The following is a 25,586-nucleotide window of genomic DNA, read 5'->3' on the forward strand; positions in this document are numbered from 1 at the left end:
GAACCATCAACCAAAAATGCTTTTATTATTACAAAGAGCTGATTAAATATGTTGTGAAATAGCAAATAAATGGGAAGAACTTTTGTTATGAGAAAATGAGCTCGCACATTTCACAGACCCAAGTCTTGTGCAACCCCTACTCAAATACCCCTGGCACAACTCAACATTTCCGAACGCTTTTAATAATGGTCCAAAATTTAATAGCATTCTATACTGAAAGAACTCCAGCCTGGCTTTATCCTTGCTTGAAACAGCAAAAATCTAGATGTGCAAATAAGTGTGTGAGGCCTCTGATGGTCTATCTCTACTGTATGGAGACCTTCCTGAAAGAGACTCCAGTTCCTTCATATTGCTCACTCACTGAAGATCTGCAGCCAAAGTTGATGTTGTGCAGCATGTCATCTCTCAGCAGGTAACTCACGACTTCACGATCACTTTTAGAATGATCTAATCACAAGAGTAAGGAGCAAGTGAATTCAAATCAAGTATCTCTAACATTACAAAGATGGAACTAACAAGTGAACTGTTAAAAGCCATTTGAAGCATATCCTGATCAACTAAAATTTGAAGAAAATATCAAATCAGATTAAGCACAAAGTCCTTGGTAAATTTATTCAGAATTATAATTTTAACTAATTGTTCTCTGCATTTATTGTTCACCAATCCAGCAAAGCTAAAAGCTAAATGCTTTTTATGTACCTTAATCCTTCTACTAAAAAGGGTTCAGAGCTCCATCAACCATTTTCCATCAGAAATTCATTGTATCTGTGCACGTCACAGACACAGACTTTGAGGTGAAAATGTTTAGTGTCTTTTCCTGATAACAAGTAGCTGTATAAAGTTCAATTATGAGCAAGCAATATAACTACATCTCTTGCAGGTGGTCTAAATTTTAAGCATATAAAATATACACTAATTTTTATCTGTCCCATTTCTGTCTTAACATCAATTTCTGGAAGACATATAAACTCTGCATTAGGAAATAAAACTACACTCTTTACTGATATGGCATGTACTATCAAAGAGTGCTTGGGATTGTAGCACATCATTATGATTTTTTTTCTCATATTTTATTATCCACTGAGAATATCAAACAATATTAATACCTATATATTGCACCATTAAAAAAATTGTGAAATCCTTGGCAACATTAGACCTCCCAAGATGAATTAAGTTTTGCACAAGGAATCTAGTCACCACTGGCAGAAAGAGAAAGCCTCTTCACCAGAAACCACCGAATAATACTTCAACAGATCAGTACAAATTAAACGTTTCTGAATAGCACAAGAAGTCACCAACTAATCTGTTCTGTTGATTTTTATAAAAATTATAAATACTATTCCCACCTTTATTGCTAATCTGCAATTTCCAAAACTGAATTCTGCTCTGAAGTAGAAAATTATGTTATGAATGGTAAAAAATGTAGAAACACTTAAACCATGAAAAATCATTAGCTTTTCAGTAAAACTGAAAATAAGCCCTTTGTCAATATACATTAAGGTAAAGGCAGGACTCCCTGCACAGAGATATGGAAAAGACAACCTTATGCTTAATGTATCTTCACAAAGCACTCTGTCAGCTGGCACCTGATTACAGTCTTAACTTTTGCTTATAGAATCACAGAACTGTTTAGGTGGCAAAAGACCTTTAAGATCATCGACTCCAACAGTTAATCCACGACTAAACCAAGTCCCTAAGTACCACATCTACGTCTTTTAAGAACCTGTAGGGATGGTTCCCTTATTTTTCCTGAAATACATTTTTTATCTTAGTACTTTGCATAATATTCTTTGTTTTTAGGATATTCTTAAGATGCTAATAGAACTGACATCACAAATTCTTGTAAGTGAAGGAGCTTAAAAAGTGAACTTGGGCTGAACACATGCATGCACATACACACAGACAGATCCTAGGAAGTCATTTCAGTTTAGTGATCACCAAGATTTCTTGGTCTTCTTTCCCTATGGAAGTTTTTAACCAGCAACAAGTATGAAATCCTAGCTCCAGATAAGAACACACTAGGGCTGTGACGCATGCCTGCATCTGCCCAAAGGCCACCTCAACACTGAGAATCTTTTGAGTCTTGTTTGTTTCATTTGGACTGTTTCATGTCTGGATTTTAAGTTGTTTTGCAAAACCAAGAGTTGACATGACCTTTATTTATGAAGTAGTCTAAAAAATCAGAGAAGAAATATCTTTGAAATTATTCACCCCAAAGGCAGAAAGGAAAGCTAAAGCAGCAGCAAAATGACCTCTCCCTCTTCATACATACGCCAGTAACATCTGAAACAAGCACAAAGAGTAGGTGCTGCACTATAACAGTAAGGTAACTAAATAACCCTTAGCCACCTGGATTCAAAGTGGTAAGAGAAAAGAGATGTAGTTTCTTTTCTGTCTTCTTAACCTCCTAGAACAAAAGAGCTAAAAATTCACATTCACCTGATTTCATTTTAGTCAGATACTAGAAGGAAACTTCTAGCTTTTAAATGCAAAACAGTAATAAGATCATTTATCATCAATCCCTACTTTTAATGTAGTAGGACCAAAGTATAGCATTCCTCACGGAAATAAAGAGTAAAAAAAAAAGAGAAAGAAGAAGCATGTAAAGTGAATAAAACATTAATTCAGAAACAGAACATAACAGGGAAGACTAAATGACTGGTTCTCCCAACTGTGGTTTAATGCTGGATAGCCATAGGGCTCAGAGCTGAGAGCCCATGTCATTCTTAAATGCTGAGGAAAAGCTAGAACAGCTAAGTGACTGAATTTGTGAGTGGCAGCGTCAGAGAAGTCTGACGCACAACTGCAATGAAGGGCTGCACAAAATTCACTGATCACTCTTAATGGTGAATGAAATTTAATTTAAGTGTAACACTGATGTGCAAAGCAGAATAACCCTAACTTCATTTATAAGTAGCCTTAAGGAGACCTTGGGAATGAGCTCATGGGAGACTACCTCTAGTCAGCAGATTTGGGAATACTAAATCTTGAGAGGACAACTAGAATAATGAATAGGTTGTTCCAGATGTTAAACACTTGCAAGGGCCTGAGGCAGGCAAACTTTTATAGAGAAATATATTCCTGCACACTAGCCACAAAGAGATTGTGCCTCTACCTCCACAGACAATGACAGCAAAGAACTGCAGAAGAATGAAAAAGCAGAAAACAAAGTGCAAATAGAGGAGTACTGAAAGAGGAAGATCACAATGACACAGGCAAAAGAATTTAGGTCAGTGTACGTAAGTATGTACCAAAATCTGTTAAATACATAAGGGAGAAAAATGTATTAATCATGACAAACATGAAGACAACTCATAATATTTATCGCTGATCCATTAGTATTCAAACAAACAGTACTACTCATTGAACTACACCAGTTTTGAGAAAATGAATCTATTATATTTGGGAAATACAGAATTAGATCATCACAAGCGGCATGAATTAATATTTTTAATGAATATTTTTCTGCTGTAGTTGTCCAGTGAGAAACATCCTACTCTATAGAATACTGACAATGTTACAGTTAGCTGATAGCAAGTTTTCTTATCTCTTTGAAGAAATAAGCTGGAAATGTTCTACATGAGCTGATTTAGTCTTTGAACAAAACATCAAGGAAATTACTCAAGCTCCAACTAGTACTACTAGACATATGCATGCAGTTGTACTAGGTATAGCAGAAATACAAAATACCTTTTTGGTTTTGAGAGTATTTTTACAGCAATCAATAACATAAATCTAATGACTTAACTCTACAGTTCATACATGACTAACTAGCACAAACGATCCAATTTTATTTTTTAAAATGGGTATTTATTTCCATCACAGAACCTCTCCTGCAAGTCAGTAGGGACAGATGCTATTTGCAGCTTAGCTTTTGAACGATTGTCGTAATACAGATCAAAACTGACACGCTGTGTAAAAACTAAGGGGAGAATCTGCATAACAGCTCATCTTCTGCGGCTACAAAAAATATTAGTCTCTTTGTGTATCCCAGTATAATTAAAAAAAAGCCTTAATGTTGTTACACACATCTGCTGGGCTACTACTGCAAAAATCCTCTCTTCTTCTGAATTAAGTGTTCTGGAAATTGGGAAAAAAATCCTTATCATCTGAATAATGAAATATTTCAAGAATATTTGTACAGTAGAAAAAGGCTTTCCAAGAAGGTTGTTTTAAAAGCAGTGGTGAAGCATTGTTCCATTTATGTTCTGAAAGCACTGAATATTCCCCATCTTGTACTAGCAATCTCCTGATTTTAAACAATTCAGAAAAGCAGCTCTCAAGTAACAATTCTGTGTCCAATACAAACACAAGCTAAGACTGGATACACCCCAGAACTGCTTTAAAAAAACCAAAATCCCTATCAAGCTTATGGCTGTAGGTAGGTATATTTGGATATAGGTAATTTGATAAAAAATTAAATACTTGAGGCTTTTTAAAATTTCAAGATGAGGGATAGTACAGGACTAATTTTGCAGATTTTCAGACACATAATCTTGGTGCATAAGAAAGTAAAAAAAAATCTTTGCAGTGATGTTTATATAATTTGTGTATTTCAAACAGGTGTATGATTAATTCCCCAACAAATAACTGAGGAATAGACCAAAATTATATTCTTTTACCAACAAGTTGTTTGTGAAATCTGAGGGAATATGTGCTCCAATGAAGTTCGTGTTATAACTCCCACAGGATTCAAAGAACATATGGTTCTCTATAAAGTATGCAGAATTAACTTTAAAATCACTATCTATTGTAGCTCAAGATCTCTTTAAGTTTTACCACAGCATTTCATTTGTTATCTTCAAACAAACTGTGTAGCAAAATGATTAAAAGTGATTTTGTTTTGAACCTCAGGCAGCTTTTTGTACTGATGCAAGCAGTCTTATATAAATACCTTGGTATTTGTGGGATCCTATTCCTAAACACAATGTTCATATTTCAGCTATAATAAGTAAAGCATCTCCAAGGCGTGTGAGGCACCAGGCTTGCAAGTGTCCAGTTTAGTTTCTTGAGTAAAGTGAGAGTGGCAGAGCCAGCTAAATCCATCAAGGAAGGCTGTGTGTGGCAGAAATAATTCAGTGCTGTTTGGAATGATTGGCAGCTGCCTTCTAGTGTGGACACAAACTGCACTACCACAAGCATGTAATTTCAGCTCTCCCTAGAAAACACAGTTTGTTCAGGTCAAGCTGAGCACACTGCTCACACAAGGCAGTGAATGCAATAATAAACCTATTAATGCAACAATAAGCCTAACAAACCATCTTGTAGTGGTTCCTGAGACTTCCACCTGCTTCATATGACCCCATCATGCAGCACAGCATACTGAAACTCATGCTGAATCAAGGTTATGAAAAATATAAGCAGTGGGTTAAGTAACTGCTGTACTGTGGACGGGTGCTCGGGGGTGGACAACTGAGCTAGAGGTGTTGCCCAGGAACTTGAAGCCAATGCTAAGCACCAGAACTCTGGGTAAACTGGAGTTCTCATCCTCAGCACTGAACATTACACCAGTCAGCTACTGGATCCAGACCACGATGACTGCAAGGGAGAGCAGGGACCCAAGAAAGTCCATGCTGTGAAGGTGGGTTCACTCCCAGACAAAATTGTTTTTCTGAGTCTCCACTACGAAGTCCAAATCCTGCTGCACCCTCCTCCTGCATCCACTTCTAACAACTCAAGACTCCCTCACAGCCACGCAGAACAAAGCAGCCTGCTTGTGAGACAGGATCACAACTAGAGTTTCACTAGTTTCTATTAAAAAACAAAGCTGAAATTTAGCTCTAGCATCTGTGGACTTAGACACAAACATGTTAAAAATAAAATTGAGCTGTCTAAAAAAGCTGCTCTGAAAAAGAAATCACTGTAGAAGAAGCCAGTTAATCCCCCTTCAGTGCCACTTAAAAGGTCTTCCTGACTAGAGGCTTGCTAGTCACTGCTGTCTGAGCACAGACAGCTAATTAAGAAGGAGGAACTGCTCCATATTATTAGTAGCAAGATATTGATTTTACTGTTATCTTGTTCTCCGATCCAGTCTTTTGCCAGCTTCTTTTCATCTGTTGGGCACTGCTATTTTCCCAGACTGCAAGGTCTCCAGACAGCATAATTTGTTTGTGCACTGCCTAACACAAAGGAGCCATTCTGCTTCACCAAATCTCAGGTGCTCCTGTAATGAGAGCCCATCACAATACTGCTTTTAAGGTGGTCACAAATTCTCATGGCATATTATGACATGTCATATTATGACACTTCACTTAAAACTTACTCAAAACTTCTAACTAATTAAAAGTATTAAGCTTCTAGGAAAAAGAGAACAGAAGTTTAAATTCTTTAATCTGCTTGTTTTATGACCTGAAAGATCAATGAAATGCAAGGAAAGTATCAACAAGGAGATATTTTTCTCTTTTGATTTCTTTCTGGTTTTTCCTTCATACACTGTTTTCTAGTTCATATTTCTCACACTTACTGTATTTTTATCATGTCCCTCTGTGTCCTTGCAAAGCTTGTTTTCCTTCAGAGAGTCGACACTTAAAGGAGAAGACATTTTAAGGAGAGAATTAGCGAGAAGATATTTGAAGGGAGAAAAGGAAGAAAAAGGCCTCTGAATGCTCAAGTCTAAATGCATACAACTGACTTTTCTGAAAGAATATGGAACATGAAGGGTTGTTAGCAAACAAACATTCCTTCTGCTTCCACTGCTTCATAATTACTTATAGGACTGATGCATTTTAAAAACACCTAGTGACACTGAGTACTACAAGGTAAGTTTATGTTCAAACTCAGAAAATGAATTCCAGAAACATTACAGTTTTATACTGTACATAAGTATTGATGAAGGCAAAGTTAATGTAATACAGTATGAGAACTTAAGTAATTTTCATACTAGGATAGAAGTGCTCTAATGTAATTCCAGTTTATATTGAACTACAGAGGGAGATCTCCTTTGAATGAGACATATGACAGTGATGAAAAGGAAGTTTAAAATCCCTACAGTGAGAATTACATGATATCCTCAAAATGAGTTTCCACTTGACTCTTGGCTGAGTCAACACTCGGGGCTTTTTAATACCTTCCAAAAGGCTCTTCCAAATGTACATCTTCTAGCATTTAAAGCACTTTACATATATAGAAAAGAATCAAGTATTTCTGGAAAGCAGCTTCTCCTCTTAGACAGGAGGACCCCAAATAAGGCATATAAACCTGACTGCTTTTAGCACAATGCATTAAAGATTAATTTGAATTAATTAGTCTCCATAATAATGGTATTTTTAAAAAGGCACCTTATAAAGTTTTGAAAAGGGAAAGTATTGAACACACTTTTGAATTTTCTCAAACTCTGGGATTTTTATATTTATGCCAAAATATTTCTTCCTTAAATACAGCTAGTAAAACTAATATACAATCAAATCTATTAAGCTGCACTATAATTTGAAAAGAATTTTTATTAATTGCTAATTTCTAAACTGTTTTGAGTACACATCTGTGTAGCAGAAGCTAGTAATTATTTCCCTGATACAGCAGCTTTTTACATATAACACGATGTTGCAATCTGCTATCTTTTGAGAAATACTGCTGTGATTTTCAAAACACCTCAGTACAAATGCCTCAAAATCCCAAAAGCTGTCAGGAGAGCCAATGTAAATTCAGGTTCAGAGACGCACTACTTATCCCAACTTCTGTTTTTTTCTGTGTGTACAAAACCGTCACTTTAGACAAAGGAAGATTACACAGATTACTAAAGAGGACTTTGAGACATAAAAAGACATCAGGAATATGAAGCAAAATAGTGGTTGGTCATGTAGAAGATTGTGTGGACATCTGCCACAGGTCAAACTATTAGCCAAACCTGTCATGACCAGCAGGGAGCTATGAACTGTTTCCATTTGGCTGAACAAGCATTTTGGGAATAAACAATGCAAAAAGAATAGCATACAACTCCAAGCGGCATTGAAAAGAAAGATATCTGGGTGAGAGTAAGAATTTCTAGGTCTTTGATTTGGTGGTTTTTGGGGTGAGAAAAGGTGTATCTAGTGAGTTCTTCAAGAAATGAAGTGGAAATCTACAACAAGCACAGAGTGCTAGTGACATCTGTCCAGTCTGAAGCACAGAAGGTCACTCTGCAGTGAGGTTATGCCATATGGGCAGAACCACCTTATACACTATTATACATTAGAAATTATAGAAGGCACTTCTAGACATTTTTGTGCAGTATTAATTGTCAGCAAACAAACAAGACCACCATCCTCATATTCATCTAGGAAGACATTGCAAGAATGCTACTGTCTAAAGAATTATTACATTATTAATATATCACTTTGGTAAAAAAAAAACAGTCACAAACCAATACAGGTTGTCAGGTTTCAGTGAGACAGAAGTACATTCATCTTGAAACTATACCAATCTGGTCAACCAGATTTTAACAACTATTTGAAATATAAGTTTTTTTTCCCCTCAATGCTGCTCTAGAATCTATTCCAGATGATCTGGCTACTGACCCTGCCAGTATGACACTTCCTTAGCTCACCAGTGCCCATGGCCTTGCTCCTATTGGTTGATACTCAAAACAACTCTGAAAACTTGAGACAGAGGAAAGCTCTTTCCTTTCTTACTAGTGGAGTCCAACATGCCCTCAGAAGTGAACTTAATATTGTCTTCATGCCTGATGTTGCCCATTGGTGTCAGGTCTCTTGGCCTTTGAATCAGTGCCAGTACAGTTGGTGCAGTTGCTACTAAAGAGAGAAAACCTGAATCTGTGATCTTGCTGTCTATCCTGGTAGTCATGAGATGGTTGCATAGAGATTTTTAGCTGAGAAACCAAAGGGAGAGATTGCCGCTGGTCACAGCTGCACTACAACTGAGTCCTGCTGCACTTTCAAAAATGTATTTTCAAGAAATAAACATTGTTTTGATGAATTGTTCCAAAAGAAGCAATTTGAACTCTGCCCTCCATCTAAAAATCAAAGGGAAAGAAAAGCAAACAAAACACTTCAGAGACATTTCTTGAAGAGGAAGTGCATACACCATGCCTTGGAACATAATGGTCTCAGATGACAGCTTTTTAATAGCTTTATATGGACTCAAAGTGGTGACTCTCCCTTTCCATACATCCCACCACACCATTTTTCTAAAATCTAGGGCTTATTACGTACTGACAGAACATGAATGGGATCCAATACTTTCTTAAAGTAAGGTATTACTGATCTGCTTTACTAGTATGGTATGCTGTCATATAATGCCTTACATGTATTTATAGAAGTAACCGAGTATATGCTACCCTTTATTACTTACGTGACCAGTTCTCAGAGAGGTCCTTTAACTACATTCTTCATCTTAGTGTCTCAGCTACTTCTTTCTATGAGCATTTTATATATTCAAACTCTCCCACTTAGGCAGTTTTTGGTATTTTCTGTATTTCTTTTCTTATGGCTGTCAGGAAAAGGGTAGTCACTGGGGACACACTAGTGACCACACTAAATTAGGAATCAGTTGTTCAGCTCTAAGAGTAATGTGACATCCTCTTTCTAAAATAGCATGTAGATTTTCTTTCACGCACATTCTGGACTCTTTTTTTTTATTCAAAGCATATTTCAAGAAAAGCCTGCCTGAGGAAACAAACTAAAGCCATCAGTAGAAAACCAGCCACAGAAACTTATTGGAGGCAATAAAAATTCAGAAGCTTTTTAAAGAGCTCTCAAACTTAACACTAAAACCAATTAAAATTGTCTATATTGATTCAATTTGTAACAATTCCATTTCAAGCAACTTTGCTTGGTGTGGTTAGGAGTTCGAAGTGAAAATGACATTTTTCTCCACTACCAATACCCATACAATTCTCCCATCTCAAACACCTGGCAGAGGCACAGGGAGAAGCTGACCACCACTGTTTGATGTGGTAGTCATATAATCATATGAGTTGAGGAGAAGCATGCTCCAAAATGGAAGAGTCCTCATACAAAACTCTTTTGACAGAAACTGCCCTAGCAACTGAATCAACAGCCTCTAAGCACAACATCCTCAATCATTATTCTTCTGTTCATACCACAGTTTCTCAGAAAAAAAGATGCATCTTAATATGCCTATTGTCAAATGGGTAACTTCAGTGAGATTCAGATGCTACCAAAATAAAAAAAAGGCATTACAATAAGCACAACCGGAGCATGCTTATAGGAAAATATTTAAGCTGTACCTCATATCCCCAAATCATTCACTTCTTTCCTCACCAGTTTTATTTTCTGAACAAGTTTAAAGGTATAATGTAGCAGCTCTTGAGAGTAAGCAGAAATGTATCACGAATGGAAATGTACTTATGTAGTATACTATTGAACAAACACTTCACCCAAATGAGTTGAAGTTGTAAGTTTCACATGCGCAATGCCACTATAGTCAATGGACCTACATATATGAAACTGAAAGCAAGTGGTCACTAGCACAAAGGCTTACATAACCCTTCCATTTGATAACTTACCTTGAGGTTGCAATTTCCACTTTGGTTCTTGCCATGGCAGCTGCTCGCTGTGCACCCTCTATTGCTCTATCCACCTTTTCTCTAGTTTTTGTGTTTCGTATTGGTATAAGTTGCTTTCTTATTCCACGGACCAAAATGTTATTTTTATACTTTCCCTCTTCTTTGGTGCCATCTGGAAACATGGTACATCCATATCCATGCCTCCTGTTATTCAGCCACTCTCCTTCGTATTTCATACCATTTGAACGCTCACTGATACCAAAACCGCTGCGCTTGTCATTCTTCCATTCACCCATGTAGGCTTCTGTAGTGGTAGCATCAACATGGTCTTCCAGAGGGCTATAATCACAGTCACCATCTCCAAAACTAATTGTAGAGTTGGCGTCACTAGAGCTAATTCTGCTCATAGCAGCATCGCTCCTGACAGAGCTCCGTTTGCTAGATATCGATGACCTAGATTCCGATTTTCTAAGTTTTATACTACCAAGAAGGGATCCTCTTCTGAATAAGCCTCCTTTTTTCTTAATGCCCATGGCTTCTGGATCACTGTGAAAATTGAGCACAAATCCTCCTCTTGTGCCAGCCGGACTGTCTGAAGTGACGTCGTGCAGAACAGTGCCATTGCTCTGCTCACTTCGAAGTGACGCCAGAGATGTTCGGAGAGGTGAACGGATCACAGTGGCCATGCCATAGGGTACGCTCTGACGTACACCGTATCCATGTCTCATCCCTCCTGTCCACTGCCCCTGGTAGGTACCTTTTAAAGTAATAAGAAGTTAAATTTAGGAAGCTGTAGAAGACCTAGCCCTCTCCATCCAAAACGCTACAGGCAACATTACATTGTCAACTCTGATTCTGGTAAGAGGAGAAGCACATGACACAGATAGACAAACTACTTTTGTTACTTGTTTTTCTTACAAATTACTTTTCCACTTAGCAAATCCATCACTTCCACAGATGATTTATTTTGGCAACTAAGACACAGTAACTATAATCATAAGCATTTTTTAAATGGGTTTGCCTAGGCAAAAAAAATCTGAGAGAAATTTCTAAAGCAGGACTCCCTCAACATTTTTTTAAGGTGGACTGACAGGAAGGCGGCCAGCAGAAACAGTGACACATTATATAAGGTCAGCTGAGGAGGGAGAGAGGGTTGGAGAGAAGGGAGAAAGCAGGACACTTACAGCTCTTGTGCCCAGCTGCTCACAGAAAAAGCAAGTAGGAGAAGTAAGCATTCTGTGATTGTGGGTTTAAGGTGACTCCAGACCTCCTTGTCAGGAGCTATTTGACAATGCACTAGATTGTCTTCAGATGGGCTTTTGGATCCACTGTCATAAACCTCTACCTTAAAATTAAATATTTTAAAATTTTTGTGCAGATTTGAATGAAAGAACAAAACAAGATTCCTTTCTCTTTACAAACTCTTCATACCAACACTTTCTGATATCCCCAGTACATAAAAACACACTGCATTCTGTATTATCAGAGGGATCAAAAGCATGAATTCTTTAGCCCTTTTTTTGCCTTTCATTTGTTCTGCAGCACATAAGAAAGGCAAGGCAGTAACACAGTATTGCACAACATTCTAGCAAATATTTAATCGTAACTACTCTTGTAAAAAATTTTAACAGCAATGTAAGGCGAGAGTATGGTATATGACATGAAAAGTCATTGATGTCCATGCAAAGCTGCACTGGAGCCAAACCCCACCTTTATCAGATTAGCACAGCAATTTTCTTCCTGTATTCTCAAAAGGCATTTTCATTTTGATACTTGCCAATGTCTGATCTCTGAAGGCCATTTCTACCAGAGGCTCCAAAGGAAGGTGGCATGAATGCCGTAACTAGCAAATATTAGACTACTTGTTTCCTGATGTAATTTCACTCTAATTTCCATTAAACTAATTAAGCTCCTCAAAATGAAGTCACTCACCCAACTAGTGCTGTTTTTTTGGGTTTTTTTATAAAGCTACTTTGAATATTTTTACAGACAGATGAATAAGCAATCTTTTTTTTCTTTTAAATTTTCATCTACTTCAGTTGGAACATCAATTAAATATTCAGAGAACTAAATATCAAACGTCAAATTCAGTGGCCGATACAATTTTTGTGAAAATATTTGCAAAGTATCTGCAGTTGAAGATGTAGCTCCAAGATTCATTTGCTTTGAGATTCCATCTCTTCCATATAAACGTACTGTTTTGGTTGTGTACTTGTCCACTACTTATCAAGTACTACCTTACTCTTTACCTCTTCAGTGTTAAGACACAATTAAGACACAATTAAATTTGCTAAGTCTGTTTTCTTTATTATATAATACTGGATAGGTTCTAAAACGTTAACTGTTTTGTGTCGGTAGAAAATTCTACCAAGTAGAAGGTTTTGTTTTAACAGATGGCTGCTGACACAAACAAACAACTTTCTTAGTTTCTTTCTCATTCTCTGTATCCTGGATACCTACTGCTGTACTGGTTGCAAGGGTGCTGAATCTAGGAACATGATTATTTTAAAAAACTCAGCATATGGGGAAGAACAAATAGAAACATGAGCACAAAGCACTGGTATGACATGTTCTGTAAATACGGCAAATAAGCAGCCACATTCTAATTTTTTTGCTTGTTTTATTAAAGAGAAAATTCCCGGAAATACATTAGTATTTTGTTAGGATGAATTACTTCATTTTGTCTGTAATTATTTCTGGGATATGTAATGATATGCTGGAACTAAGAATCTGGCTACATACTCTTACTACTACATATTATAACACCTTTAATATTCTGCACTAGTTAATTTAATTTTGAAATAATGCCACTTACAATGTTAGACTTCAGCACAATGACCTTATTTCAGTACAGAATTTTAAAGAAGTGAAAAAGTCAGCCATCTTTTCTTACTAATATTTTAATTAATAAACACATGTTTAATGGAAAGCTCAAAAATAATTAATTAATTTAGGACTTGTATTTTTCACTACTATAGAAACAAGAGAAGTGGTTGCTGATGCCCATAAGGGCATTAAAATAAGAACAATTAATGGACTGCTATGCACTAGTCCAACTTTCCTTTCTAGAGAGGAAATAAAATCAATGCCAGCTTCTTCTAAAGAGAAAATAGTAAAAAAGATGAAGATTCATACTCATTTAGTCTGTAAAAAGTATGAGATATTTAGTTTGAATGTTATGCAGTGTAGCAGGTAACTATTATCACTTCTACCATTACAAATCCATCAATGGAAAGGCTTCTGATACTACTGCTAAAAAGTCAACTCATTTTCCTTGATTTTTCAACTCACATTTTAAAAGTATTTTCATAACCTATGGAGACCAGTGTCCAGAATGTAAATACAAGAGCCTTGTACAGTAATTTGACTGACTATATCAGACTTTAACTGTGTCACCTTATTCAATAAACTTTAGAAATCTTTAAATAAGCAAGACAAGGTATTGCAGTATAATTAAATACAACAGTGTATGATATGAGACATGATGAAAAATCTTTTCCCATATATGATGATGAAAACATATGCAGTATTTACTTCTTTCTCTACAGATAAATATGAACAATATATCAACAAACACACCATATTCTGTTTCACCTTACTATAGTTAACTGTTCAAAGCAGTTGTTCTAAAGATCAATGATCAAAATTTTAATTAACACTCTCATTACCAACATAATTTAAAATTATATTTGACCATAAAACGGTAACATTGTTTAGCACTAGTTAATTTTGCTATCCTTTTTAACAGAAGAAACATTCAGCCACAACTACTGACCATCCATCTGGTGTTTAACTGGTTTGCTTGAAAAGGTGTTCATACTTTGAGCCTGAGAGCTATTAGAAAGTATATTTTTTTCCTTTTCTTTTTCTTGGCAAGTTGCTGTAAGATATAATTTCATAATCTGTTTCCTTAGCTACAGTGTGCAAAACCTCCTAAAACACCCTTGGTGCATCTTACAGCTGTAAATGTCATTGCCCACTTGCAGCTAAAATTTAAAATTACACTGTGAAAAAAACGGAGAAGCCAAGGACCCATTTAACTTACTCTACTTGCCCTTACCCTTTACTTATATAGTCTGTGGTTTAAAAAAATTGTTGTTACATCAAGGTTTTTGCATACTTTTCTGACTCAAATATTAAATAAGGGTAGACCCAGAATGAAGACCTCTCAGAAATCGATGAACATATGTGACCTTTGCTCAGGGTGCTTTTGCCCCTGATTTCCCTCTGTGGAATGATAACATGCAATGGGTTTTTGCTGTTTGTTGGAAGGACCATAAATAACCAATTTAGACATACTGAAGCTTCAAATTAGTCCCTACTCCAGTCGGTTTTGCATCTTCATATAGATTAACAAAACCTAGGGAGTTTAAAGGTAGCACAAAAATCCAGATTGCTGCAGGGGACACACTGATGGGCCACTTGAAGGCCCACTGTAATCACATGCAATGAATGAAGTATCACAGTTTATAATTCACAGTGTTTTCCTCAGAGATTTGACTGAGTGACAATTTTAAGCATCTAAACACAGCATGTCATGTCATGAAAAGTGTTGTGTGCAAAAACGGAGGAACACTGTCAATGCTTATGTTCCTTTTCCCTCCTTCAATGATACCATCAATACACTTTAAAGCACCGTACTGGGGATATACTAAAAAGAAAACAAACCAAAAAGCTAGCAGCAAAGAGGCCTGGATTATGAAATGGCAATTGGCATAGTCTAAAGAGTTACTTCTCTACACTGGTATTCATGAAGAGAGAGGTCTCCTGCAACTGTTTTGAATTATGCTAAAGATACATGTGTAAATCTGGTTTCCATTTCAGATGTTGTTCTGGTGTGCAAATACATCTATTGTTCCCAGAGCACGAAAACAAAAACACATCTGCAAACATCTATGACGTACTGCTCTGCTTCATTCATGACTACTTCCATTAAAATCAATGGGACTTCACACCCTCTGTTCGTATGAACTGCAACATGTAAAAGACTGGAGTCATGACAACAGATGCCAGCTAACAGTGTGAACTGGATCCTTCATATGTTGTTCCCAGTCTAGATACTGAGAGAATTTACCTCCAATAATCAGTACTATATTAAGTTTTTTTAAAAGCCACAGGAAGCCTAAAGAAAAAAAGGATTAAAACAATTTTTTAGAAATTATTTTCTCAATATAAAGTTAACTGGAATGGCAATTTACTTTTCCAGAAGGGGAGGGAGGGGAAAAAAAAACCACTGTTGTTAATTAGCAAAAACAAATATTATAAAAATTTAAAAGTGCAATGTGTGATGAAAGTGAAATTGAAATTCTGATCTTTTTCATACTTTGATTTTGGTGGCATTGTCATTTTTTTTTTAATCCACAAACATAGCTGCCTTTGAATATCAGAACTTTCCACGCCAGGAAATAATTTTTGGACAGCTACAAATATCTCTAAACAAGGGGACAGAAAGGTACAAAACCCACTGCTCATTACATTGTCTGAAGGAACTGAATCTTACCAACTTGCTACATTTTGTATTTCAGAATAGAAAAAATAGGAGCTCAACTGCAAACATCTCATCTTCTGTTTAAGACAAAAATACCCATTCTCCTGAAAGTTCGACCAGCGATGATCTGACAACATTCTTTGAAGAAACCAGCAAAAGTATTAGTCGAGAGCTGATACATGGGTTGGTCCTTCAGTCACATCACGGGAACAGTACCTGATTTCGGTAAATTCTATTACTTGCCGGTTATACATACATAGCTGAACACTGAAGAAAGCAGCATTTCTGTTAAAAAATCCCAGCAACTCTCTAGTCCTAAAACTGAGACTCCTGTTAGAACAAACCTGTTCCCTTGTTCCTAGCTGAAGAGCAACTCCGCAGAAGTTGCAGGTGGCACTTCCACCGAGGCCAATGACATTACAGCAGCAAATGCTAAATTAAAGGGTTATCAGGCTTATTTATCGTGAAGTGACAGAGGCAGAATAACTGTAAGTGAGCACTCAAATAAGCTCGAGTCCTCAGTGACCTCACTGAACCCTGACTTACTGACCGCTCCCGACTTGAGCGGAGGGCGGATCGCCGCACGCCCACCGCCAGCTCAGCCCCGGGACACGGCATTTGTCCTGGGGAAGGGTGCGAGAGGTAGGGCTGTGCGACTGCACTGCACACCTCGTGCTTTGAGCAGGATGCTTGAAACTATCCTGTATTTCGGTAAAAACATGAGTTATTATACGAGGGTATACCCAAGTTTCATTGATTTTACGCAAGCTGCGTCCCCACTCCATTAGCTCCAGCCTCCTGTTTACAAGCCGAGCGCATCGAGCGCACAAAGCCACCCCTGCCCGCACATGAGCGTGACACAAGGGCTCTATTTTAACAAGTTCTTGCCGTTCCCGCTGGAACGAGGTGCGCAGGGTGCGAGGTGCCGGGGCTCGCCCGCCTCTCTCGCTCCCCGAGCCAGGCGCGACAACCCGGCCATCGCTCTGTCGGGCAGGGAGCCCATGAGCCGCCTCGGGGGGGGAAAGGAAAGCCGTCTGCAGGCGGCCGTAATGCGGATTTCTACCAGCTGGCCGGGAGAAAGCGCTGAGCCCGGACAGCTCAGCGTGCTCGGAGCGCAGCCGGGGCCAGGCGGCTCCTCACAGAGTGGGGCGGGGCGGGCGCCAGGCACCTGTGGCGCTCCGCGGCCGCCAGCGGGGCCTCGGGGGCGCGGAGCGAACGGCGCCGGGAAAGGCGCAGGGCGACGAGCAGGGGAAGGAGAAGCGACCCCGCTGCGAGGGCGGCGATGAGGGCGCGGGGCTGAAGGAGGGGCCCTGCCCGCGGCGCGCCCACGCAGGCGCGCGCCCCCCACCCCCATTCCCGCCCGCCCCCCGGCGCCGCCGCGCGCGGGGCGCCCCCCGCCGGCGCCCACCTCCGTCCCCGTAGGTCTCCACGCCGTATCCGTCCTGCAGCCCGTTGCTCCAGGTGCCCTCGTAGCGGGCCGGCGTGCTGAGGCTCTGCCGCACCCCGTAGCGCCCCTTGAAACCGTGCGACCACTCGCCGCGGTACATCCACCTGCCCTTCGTCTCCACGCCCAGCCCGTGGCGCTTGCCCTGCGCCCAGTAGCCCAGGTAGGTGTTGCCGCTGGGCCAGGTGTAGCCGCCCGCCACCTCGAAGCCGTGGGACCAGGAGCCGGCATACTCGCCCTGCCCCTTGGGCCCGGTGCAAATGCCGTGCCCGTGGGCTTTCCCGTCCTCCCAGCCGCCGCAGTAGGTGCCGCCATCGTCGAAGTCGAACCGGCCGCCCGTCATCCAGGGCAGCGGGGCGAGCGCGGCGCCGCCGCCGCCTCCCGCCCGCCTTCCGCTCCCTTCCCTGCTCCGCCTGCCTCGCCTCGCCTCGCCTTCCCTTCGCGCCCGCCGCCCGACCGACAGCCCCGGCGCTCCCCGCGACTGCGAGCGCTCCGCCGGCCGGCCGCCCGCGCCCAGCCCAGCCGCAGCCCCGCGGCGGCGAGCGGCGCCCGCCCCCCGCTCCTCCCCGCCCGCCCCTCCGCCCTCGCCCGGGTCCGCCCCCGGTGTGGCCGCGCTGCTGCCGCGGGGCAGGTGCGCGCCCCTGGGGCGGGCGGGCTGGGGTTGCGCCCGCGGCCGGCGCGCCTGGGCGTGCCCGTCCCCTGGGAGCTGTAACCGTGACCCGCTCGCTCCCGGGGAGGTCTCCGTGTGCTTTCTGCTCCCGGGAAAAGGTGCCCCCCGCTGGTCGGGGGCACGCGCGGCCCGGGGCGGGGCGAGCCGGGAGCGCGCAAGCCGGGCCGGGGCCCCCGCGGTGCCCAGGGGTCGGTGGTAGATCCGTGCCCTGCCCGCCCCTCGGGTTCTCCAGCAGGTTGCTGCTACACCTGCTAGCACCTGCAACAAGTAGGCGAAAGGAGAGGGCTTCCGAGTGCTACTTGTGATTCTTAGTTTTGGTTTTGTTTTGTTTTTTTTTTTTTAATTTCTTACTTGCCCTGAGCTAGAAGACGAGGTTTTAGCAGAAATTGTGCATGAAGAGCACAGCCGAGTTGTGTTATGTCCTTTTCCAGATCATATGTGGAGCCCACCAAGTTGCACGGGTGAAGAAATACGGGGCAAAAAGAACGTGAGTGGTATCGAGGCTTTTCAGGGACAGCGCTGCTGGGAACTTCATTAGGAGCCTCTCATTATGCCATCAGTTCCGCGGTCATCAGGCAACTGAAGAGCTCTAAATCTTGCCAAGTACTTCTTTGCCAGATATTTGACAATCATATAAAAAATTGTAAGGGTAAATGACAGGAGAAACATGTAAGCACAGAAACTGCAGAGAGAATAACAGGGAAAGGATTGAAAGCTGCTGTCACGGTATCCTAGCTTTTTGTTCTTTCACAGTTACATACCAGGACAGGAAAAAAACAACGAAAGAAAACGTTCCTTTTCAATGGAGATTTTGTTAGAAGCATGAATTATATTTGTTAATCGTGGGTCGTGGTACTATCTGGACACAGATTATTTGGAAATAACAATGGCTATGTTAGTAGTGATGAATAAAAGCAGAAGTATAATTGCAAGTGGAAGATTTGAATTCAAAACATTAGAAATTGAAACAGTTAAGGTTCAGAAATTCAGCCGAAATGTAAGCAGTTTTGACTTAAACCTAAATTAAATTGAAGTATTGCACATCCTAAACATACCCATGTAACTTGAATAAATTTTCAAACTTTGTGCTTCACAACACACTCTTCTGTGTACAATTTTATGCCACGTTTACACAGTTTAATGCCAAAGTATTTCTGCTCTTTCTAGGGGAGAGTTGGGCACCATAACTGATCTTGTTGTCTCTTGTCATCATAAGAAGTGTGTGCTTCAAAGCCTTCTTTCTGTGCCAGTAAGAGGATTTCTAGTTCTGCCTAAACATGTGGAGGTAGAAGACAGCACACACATTTGGATACATACATACAAAGAGAAAAAGACACAGTCAAAGTCTGTGCAAAGACTTTTCATGAGAAGATGGAGAAGCTTTCAATGCCCCTTGGAGCCCAGAAAATTTTGTTTCATAGTTTTGAAGTGTAGAAAACCAGACAAAAAATGTTTTTTCTGTAGAACAGACATGAAGTCTTTCACATATCATTGGACAAGGCTACGAAGTGTGCTGAAGTTAAGGACTGAGACCTTCGCTGCAATATGGTATTTTTGAAAAGCTGTCACTGAGAATGAAGGGGAAGTCTGAAAATGTTGCAGTGGGTGGGATTGCTGAAGAAGATACAGTGCAGTATTCTCTGAGTATTACTCGAGTTCACTGGGTTTTATGCCCTACATGTCTTGCATTTCTTCCTCAAGAAAAAGATTGGAAACAATAGTGATGACAACACATGTGCTTTGAGGAGTTTACTATTTTCATTCTGTTATTTTTTTTCGTGTTTGCTTTCTTCTGACAGAAGATAAAAGCCCTGTCATGTTTGAACAATATTACAGAAGATTGAAACAGTTTATATGGTTGTGGGGAACTACCTGTTGGAAGTCGGCATGCATAATAGCTGATACTGGTGTAAAATTAACTAATCATTGACGTTGCCTGTCCTTAACTGCATGTTATTATATGAGCAAACGTTTTTGCAGTTGTCACGATTGAACTGGAGCTGCTGAGCATTGGGTGTGTCTGTTATGGGGCTTCTGTTGCTTTGCACAGTGTTTCTGGGTGCTGTGTGCAGAAATGAGGTGTAAAGCCAGAATTGCCTTGGACAACACTCCTGTTCCCTGTGCACAGCTGGAACACGACCAGCATGGAAGGGAGCAGAGGTGGGGTGTGAAAATGGGTTAGCAAATCCAGACAGTGCTGCTGTGGCTCAGTGGAAGGGGTGGATCTGATGAGGGAATGGGAGATTTGCTCAGCTCCTCTCTGGATCTGAGCTGTTTCTTTGAAGGACCAGCTCTGTCCCCCTACCTGATGGCCTAGACAATACTCAGGGTTGTGTAAGTCCTTTGCCAAGCTGGGTATTATTTTTGGCTTGGTATTGGTGAATAGCTGGGTTTGCTGTTGTAAAGATTTGGGTAATTGCACCCCATATGTTTTACTGTACAATTACTTAGTGATTAAGTTTTTATCCCTAAGGTTGTTGATGTACTGTCTCTTATGGTATCCCAAACTTATAGCTGGTCCGGGCTGCCTTCAGTTCTTATAGCTGTACAGTAGAAGATGTTGTACCATTGCAAAAATTAAATAGGCATCTGCCTATTAGTCCTTTGTTTTATCCCCTTGATTTAAATTTTACAGGTTTTAATACCGGATTAGTTGAACCAACAAAATCAGGTTGGCCAAAGATAAACAGTGAAAATTTCAGAATGGAATCATATTATTTTTCTTTTGTTATCGCATGTGTGTCAGTGATTTTTAGTGACCTGCAGATGATGCTAAAATCACTGGTAATTTTGCATGTGGTTGATATTTCCAGGTGTACTCATTTAAATGAGGTAGTCAATTTAAATGAACCTGATGCTTGATGGCAAGATGAATTCATCACTGCCAGCCTTCTCTTATTATATTTTCAGCAGGGGATACATTTTAATACATGTGAGAATAGAAGTGCTTCACAGAGAACTCTCAGAATCACTTAGCCAGGTCTTGATGATGTAAGAAGCCACAGGTGTCTCATTGCTGATGAGGTTGTGGATTTATTAGTTGTTTTTTGGTTGGATTTTCTTTTTTTGTTGTCAGATTTTGCACTGACAAGTCTCATCTTTAGTTCAAGCCACATCATATTTGCTTCTGGCCACGGTGTAAGTAATGCTTATATTCAGCCTTTGGCATGTATATATTAAATACCTTAGATCCACAGATTTTGTTGCCTTTCCTTGTTTCCAAAATTAAGTTAAAAATTATTCTACAGCTCCGTAGATGCAGGAAATAAGCAGTTATAAGTATATGAATGAGTTTCTCTTTTATCCTAAGTAAATGGAATTACTTGCGCTACTTTTTAAATCTACATTACAAGAGTTCTTTCCTGAAATCTTTCATTCATGTAACACTCAAAAAATACAAGTGCCAGGTGCAGTTTATTTATTATTTACAAAAAAAATCATCATAGCACTGGGTCTGATGACACTATATGTATGCAAAACATGAGTGCCTGATGTATGTATGCAAAAACTGTGCTGCAGGGTTATATTTAAAAAGGTCCTTGCTATAGTAGATGCAGCAGGTGAAGATACACTAACTCTAGACATTTTATATTAACTGGATAAAAACTGCTGAGTTTAAACTATTAGTCTATAGATATCTGATGCATGAATAAAAATTAGGCACATTTATTCTTACTCTTAAAAGCCTGATTCAGCAGGGAATTACTTTAAGTACTTTAGTAATCCCATTTACTTCAGTGGGACTACACATGAGCTTTAAATTAAACATCTGCAAGATATCTGCGCTCAAATAAAGCAAAACTCCAAAGGCTCTTCTCAAGTGTTTTGCAGAATGGAGGCAAGATGTTTCACTGATGAGCTCCACGCCTCACACGTTGTATTGGAGGAGTTCACACACAGGACTGCTGTGTGGGAGGTAGAAATACAGAAGTAGGGGTAGTAAGAAACACACAGTGTAGAAATTTCAAAGGCAAATAGGTATTTTCTGGCTCCGCAGGGGAGCCAGGACAGCCACAACTTATATGCCAAATTTTGTGTCTGGAGTCTATGTTAAAGTTTTTAAACATAGTTCTGTATAACTTTAACACAAATAATTTTGTCTGACTTCTAGAACAGGAACACAACACTTTTTCCTTAGACACTGTAAATCCATGTAAGTTAGTGTAAATACTGAAGCAATAATTCTAGAGGTTTTTTTTTTCAAAAAATTTGCTATAATATTTGAGCAATATTATGTTATGAATCTGCTCTCCTAGGTGTATCAGTGTCAACTGTACCTCACAGTTGAAACTGGGACCTAGCCAGTAAGACAGTATATTTAATTCCAGAGATACTGTGCTTACTCAGTGAATACAGTTATTATTTTCTTTGCAAAAGTGCTGATAAAGCTTATGAAAAACAAAAATACAGATCCTCTTCTAACTTGAAAACAAGATGAGTATGTTCTGTACCCAGACTTCTATTTTCAGCATTGTTCCAAGCAACTGAATTAGATTTGAAATAAAAATGCAGTTTATTTTTTTAAGGAAATGCAGCATTTATATTGAACACCTTTATCTCTGAAGTGATTTTAACAGTAACTGAACTCTCTATACAAATAAGATACAGTGTGTTGGAAGGATTTTTTTCTAATATATAAAGATATTTTAATGTTTTATAATAGTGGAAAAAATATAATTTATTGTTCCTGGATCTTGTCAACATTTGGAGTTGTGTTGTTGGTTGTTTTGGAGTTTTTTTATATACATCTATAGGAGGAGTGGGTCACTATACCTTAATCAATTTACAAAGAAAAAAAAAACTAACTCTGAATGTGTTTTATTTTATAACACTTGATTTGAAGAAAAGTGTCATATCAGTGATTACCCTAAATTAGCATTCAGATTATATAGGTGGAAGATACCTGGAAAATCAGATTTATCCCCAGTAAATTTTTCCTATATGGTGATAAGAATTGTGCAATTGCTGTAGTTCAAGTCTTGTTTCCTTGGGGAAGATGGGAAAGGTTTATGGATTTCCTCTTTGGAGCAAAATGCCACTTCTGAAGATGGCTCGTCTAGTCTTGCTTGAGCATTTTTCTTTAGTCTAAGGAGATTCTGTGATGCATTATTTTCTTGTAAACCTCATGATTGTCACAGTTGCTGTTGTTTGGACTTTATCTAATTATATTATTAGTTGCTAAAGTCTGATTTCAAATACAAACCACACTGTTTGGCGAATATTGTGCCATATTAAAGTAGCATAATTCTGTGTCACTCCCAAATGACATTATTCTTTTCACACTGGTGCCAGGAATCGGCACTATGGTGATTCTGTTCTCGTCCACACAACAAGATGATGTGTAAAAACTCATCATTTGTGATTTGCTGTTGTCCTAATCCTTTCTCTTCGAATACTGCTTAACTAGCTGCTTCTCACTTTGTATTGGTGGAGTTTCACTTAGCAGGCTTTCATTAGCACACTCTTTTTTCCCCCTTTGAGATTATGTTCCCAAGTTAAGTAAACTGTTTTCCACATTGCAGTTCTTCACAGGTTTTTAACAGTTTGCACATTTGCATGTGCAGTAACTGAACTCTTCCAAGATCAAAGTTTTTCATGAAGGTATTGAATATTAAAGCATTTGGTACAGATTTAGCATTTCATACATCCTTCAGGCTCGGGACTTAATACCCATTACTTAATAACTATAAACAGTGTTCAGTCTCTTTACTTAGTTCACGTTTAACAAACATCAGCAGCTTTGCTGAAGTCAAAATACATAATATCTCTTTTAGTGAAGGCTGAAACAGCAAAGCTTTTAGCACTTTGGTTTATCTCACTGGTGCCGCTGAAAGCTTTTTCTCCCCACTGAGCAGCAGCACAGCCCTTCCCCGTCTTCTTTCTCCTCTAGGACTGTCTCAGTTTTCTTTTCTATTCCTAACTAAGACTCATTCTGTGATTTGGCCTTTCTTTTTGCCCCTACATACTTGCACTCTTCCCTAAAATTCATCCTTTAGTAATCTGACCTTCTTTTTACTTGCGTATGCTTCCTTCTAGAATTTCAGGATCCTTGAAGAGCTCTCAATTTAGTCAAGATTATCTCATGATACTCATCTTATTTTCCCTTTTCATCGAAGTAGTTTGTGTTTATGCCATTCACACTATTTCCACATTATATTCACATTATATTTATAGATTTCTCTCTTTGGACTTATTAAAATAAAATAAAACCTAGTAGAGAGCAAATCTTAAGTTTGTGGGTTTTACAGGGCAGTCTTGGCAGACACTGGCTTCAGATAGTCTAATGCCCCCAACCCTCTCTGCTGCCAGCACAACTGTTTCTTCAGTGAGCTGTGATTTGGATCAGGAAACCAATCCAGCTTAAAAATAATCCAGCAAAAAGATTTATTTTTATTTTGCTCTTAAAGCCGAATCCTTTGCTCTCTTTGCAGAACGTCTATGCAAACAATTGCCCTAATGCAATTGAAAGCATATAGAAAAGCTGGCCAGCTTTACTGTTCACCTTGTTTGTTTGTAATTCCATTCTCTTTTTCTAGGAATTAAAAATAATATTTTCCCCATAATCTTTCACCCAAGTTGCCCTCAGTCTTGCACTTTCAGTCAGTTTGCCCACTGTTGATATAAAAAAGAAGGATATTCCATATTTGATGTAGTCACCTATCTGCTCAGTAACAAAACTTTTCCCTGTACGATGGCCTTCCAGTGCCTGAGGGAAGACTACAAGAAACATGGAGACTGTGTAAAAGAGTATGTTGTGACAGGACAAGGAGGAATGGCTTCTAACTGAAAGAAAGTAGATTTAGATTAGACAACTGTGAGGTTGGTGAGGCACTGGAACAGGTTGCCCAGAGGAGCTATGGACTCCCCATCCTAAAAAATGTTCTGGATCAGGTTGGAAGTGGCTCAGGTCTAGTGGAAGGTGTCCCTGCCCATGGCAGGGAGGTTGGAGCTGGATGGTCTTTTAAGGATCCTTCCAACCCGAGCCATTCTATGATTCTGGACCGTAATGATCCTGTAGCACCTTCCCAGCAGGTCCCTTGGCTGTTGAAGTTCTGTGCTTTGAAGAGCTAGCAGCAGCACTCAAAGCTCTTGAGTCCTGCATTGCCATGTCCTACAGATTTTCCAGGTGCCTGAGGAGGACCAAAACCTGGTTAAAGCTTTTGTAATTTTTTGGAGGATTCGTATTAACTCTCAAATAAGGTAAGAATTTGAGTTGTTTAATATTTATTTGTTAGTGATGTGCAAAGCAGCTGTCTTCTGCCTGGATGTGTACTTTGTGGCTAAGTACTGTGTACTTATTTTTAAGGTGTAGGAATAACATTCTTTTAGGATCTTAATTTCTCTGTTAATTTTCATGTAAATTAGTTAGTGAATTAAATAATTTTAATACATGCTGCTTTAGTACTGTAGGGAAAAAAAAAAAAGTTCAGTTTTTCCTGCTCACCATGATGCTGTTTTTCTGAATACCTCTATTGAGAGGTATATACCACATATATCTTCCCAGAAATCTAGGCTTTTTGCC

The 25,586-nt window shown here is 39.5% G+C and overlaps 1 protein-coding gene and 1 long non-coding RNA gene across 5 annotated transcripts in view; one reads left to right on the forward strand and one right to left on the reverse strand.

Annotated features, from left to right (window-relative positions):
• Positions 1–17,859, reverse strand: part of JPH1 (junctophilin 1) — an 81,869-nt gene extending 64,010 nt beyond the window's left edge. For 2 of the 4 annotated variants that reach the window (XM_014883532.2, XM_014883531.2), the window contains exons 1-2: positions 17,359–17,824; positions 10,463–11,219 (exon numbers count right to left, since the gene is read on the reverse strand). In XM_014883532.2, the coding sequence (XP_014739018.1) occupies positions 10,463–11,219; positions 17,359–17,737 (1,136 nt within the window). In that variant the 5' untranslated portion in view covers positions 17,738–17,824. Of the gene's footprint in view, positions 1–10,462; positions 11,220–17,358 lie in introns of all 4 variants that reach the window. The other 2 variants (XM_014883533.2, XM_014883530.2) reach the window with 2 other exon arrangements.
• Positions 17,335–19,894, forward strand: LOC148225500 (uncharacterized). The gene is made up of 2 exons (XR_015807744.1): positions 17,335–17,557; positions 18,496–19,894. It is a non-coding gene; the product is annotated as an uncharacterized LOC148225500 (long non-coding RNA).
• The last annotated feature ends 5,692 nt before the right edge of the window (positions 19,895–25,586 follow it).

Source organism: Sturnus vulgaris, chromosome 1, assembly GCF_052056855.1.
Source record: "Sturnus vulgaris isolate bStuVul1 chromosome 1, bStuVul1.hap1, whole genome shotgun sequence".
NCBI lineage: Eukaryota > Metazoa > Chordata > Aves > Passeriformes > Sturnidae > Sturnus > Sturnus vulgaris.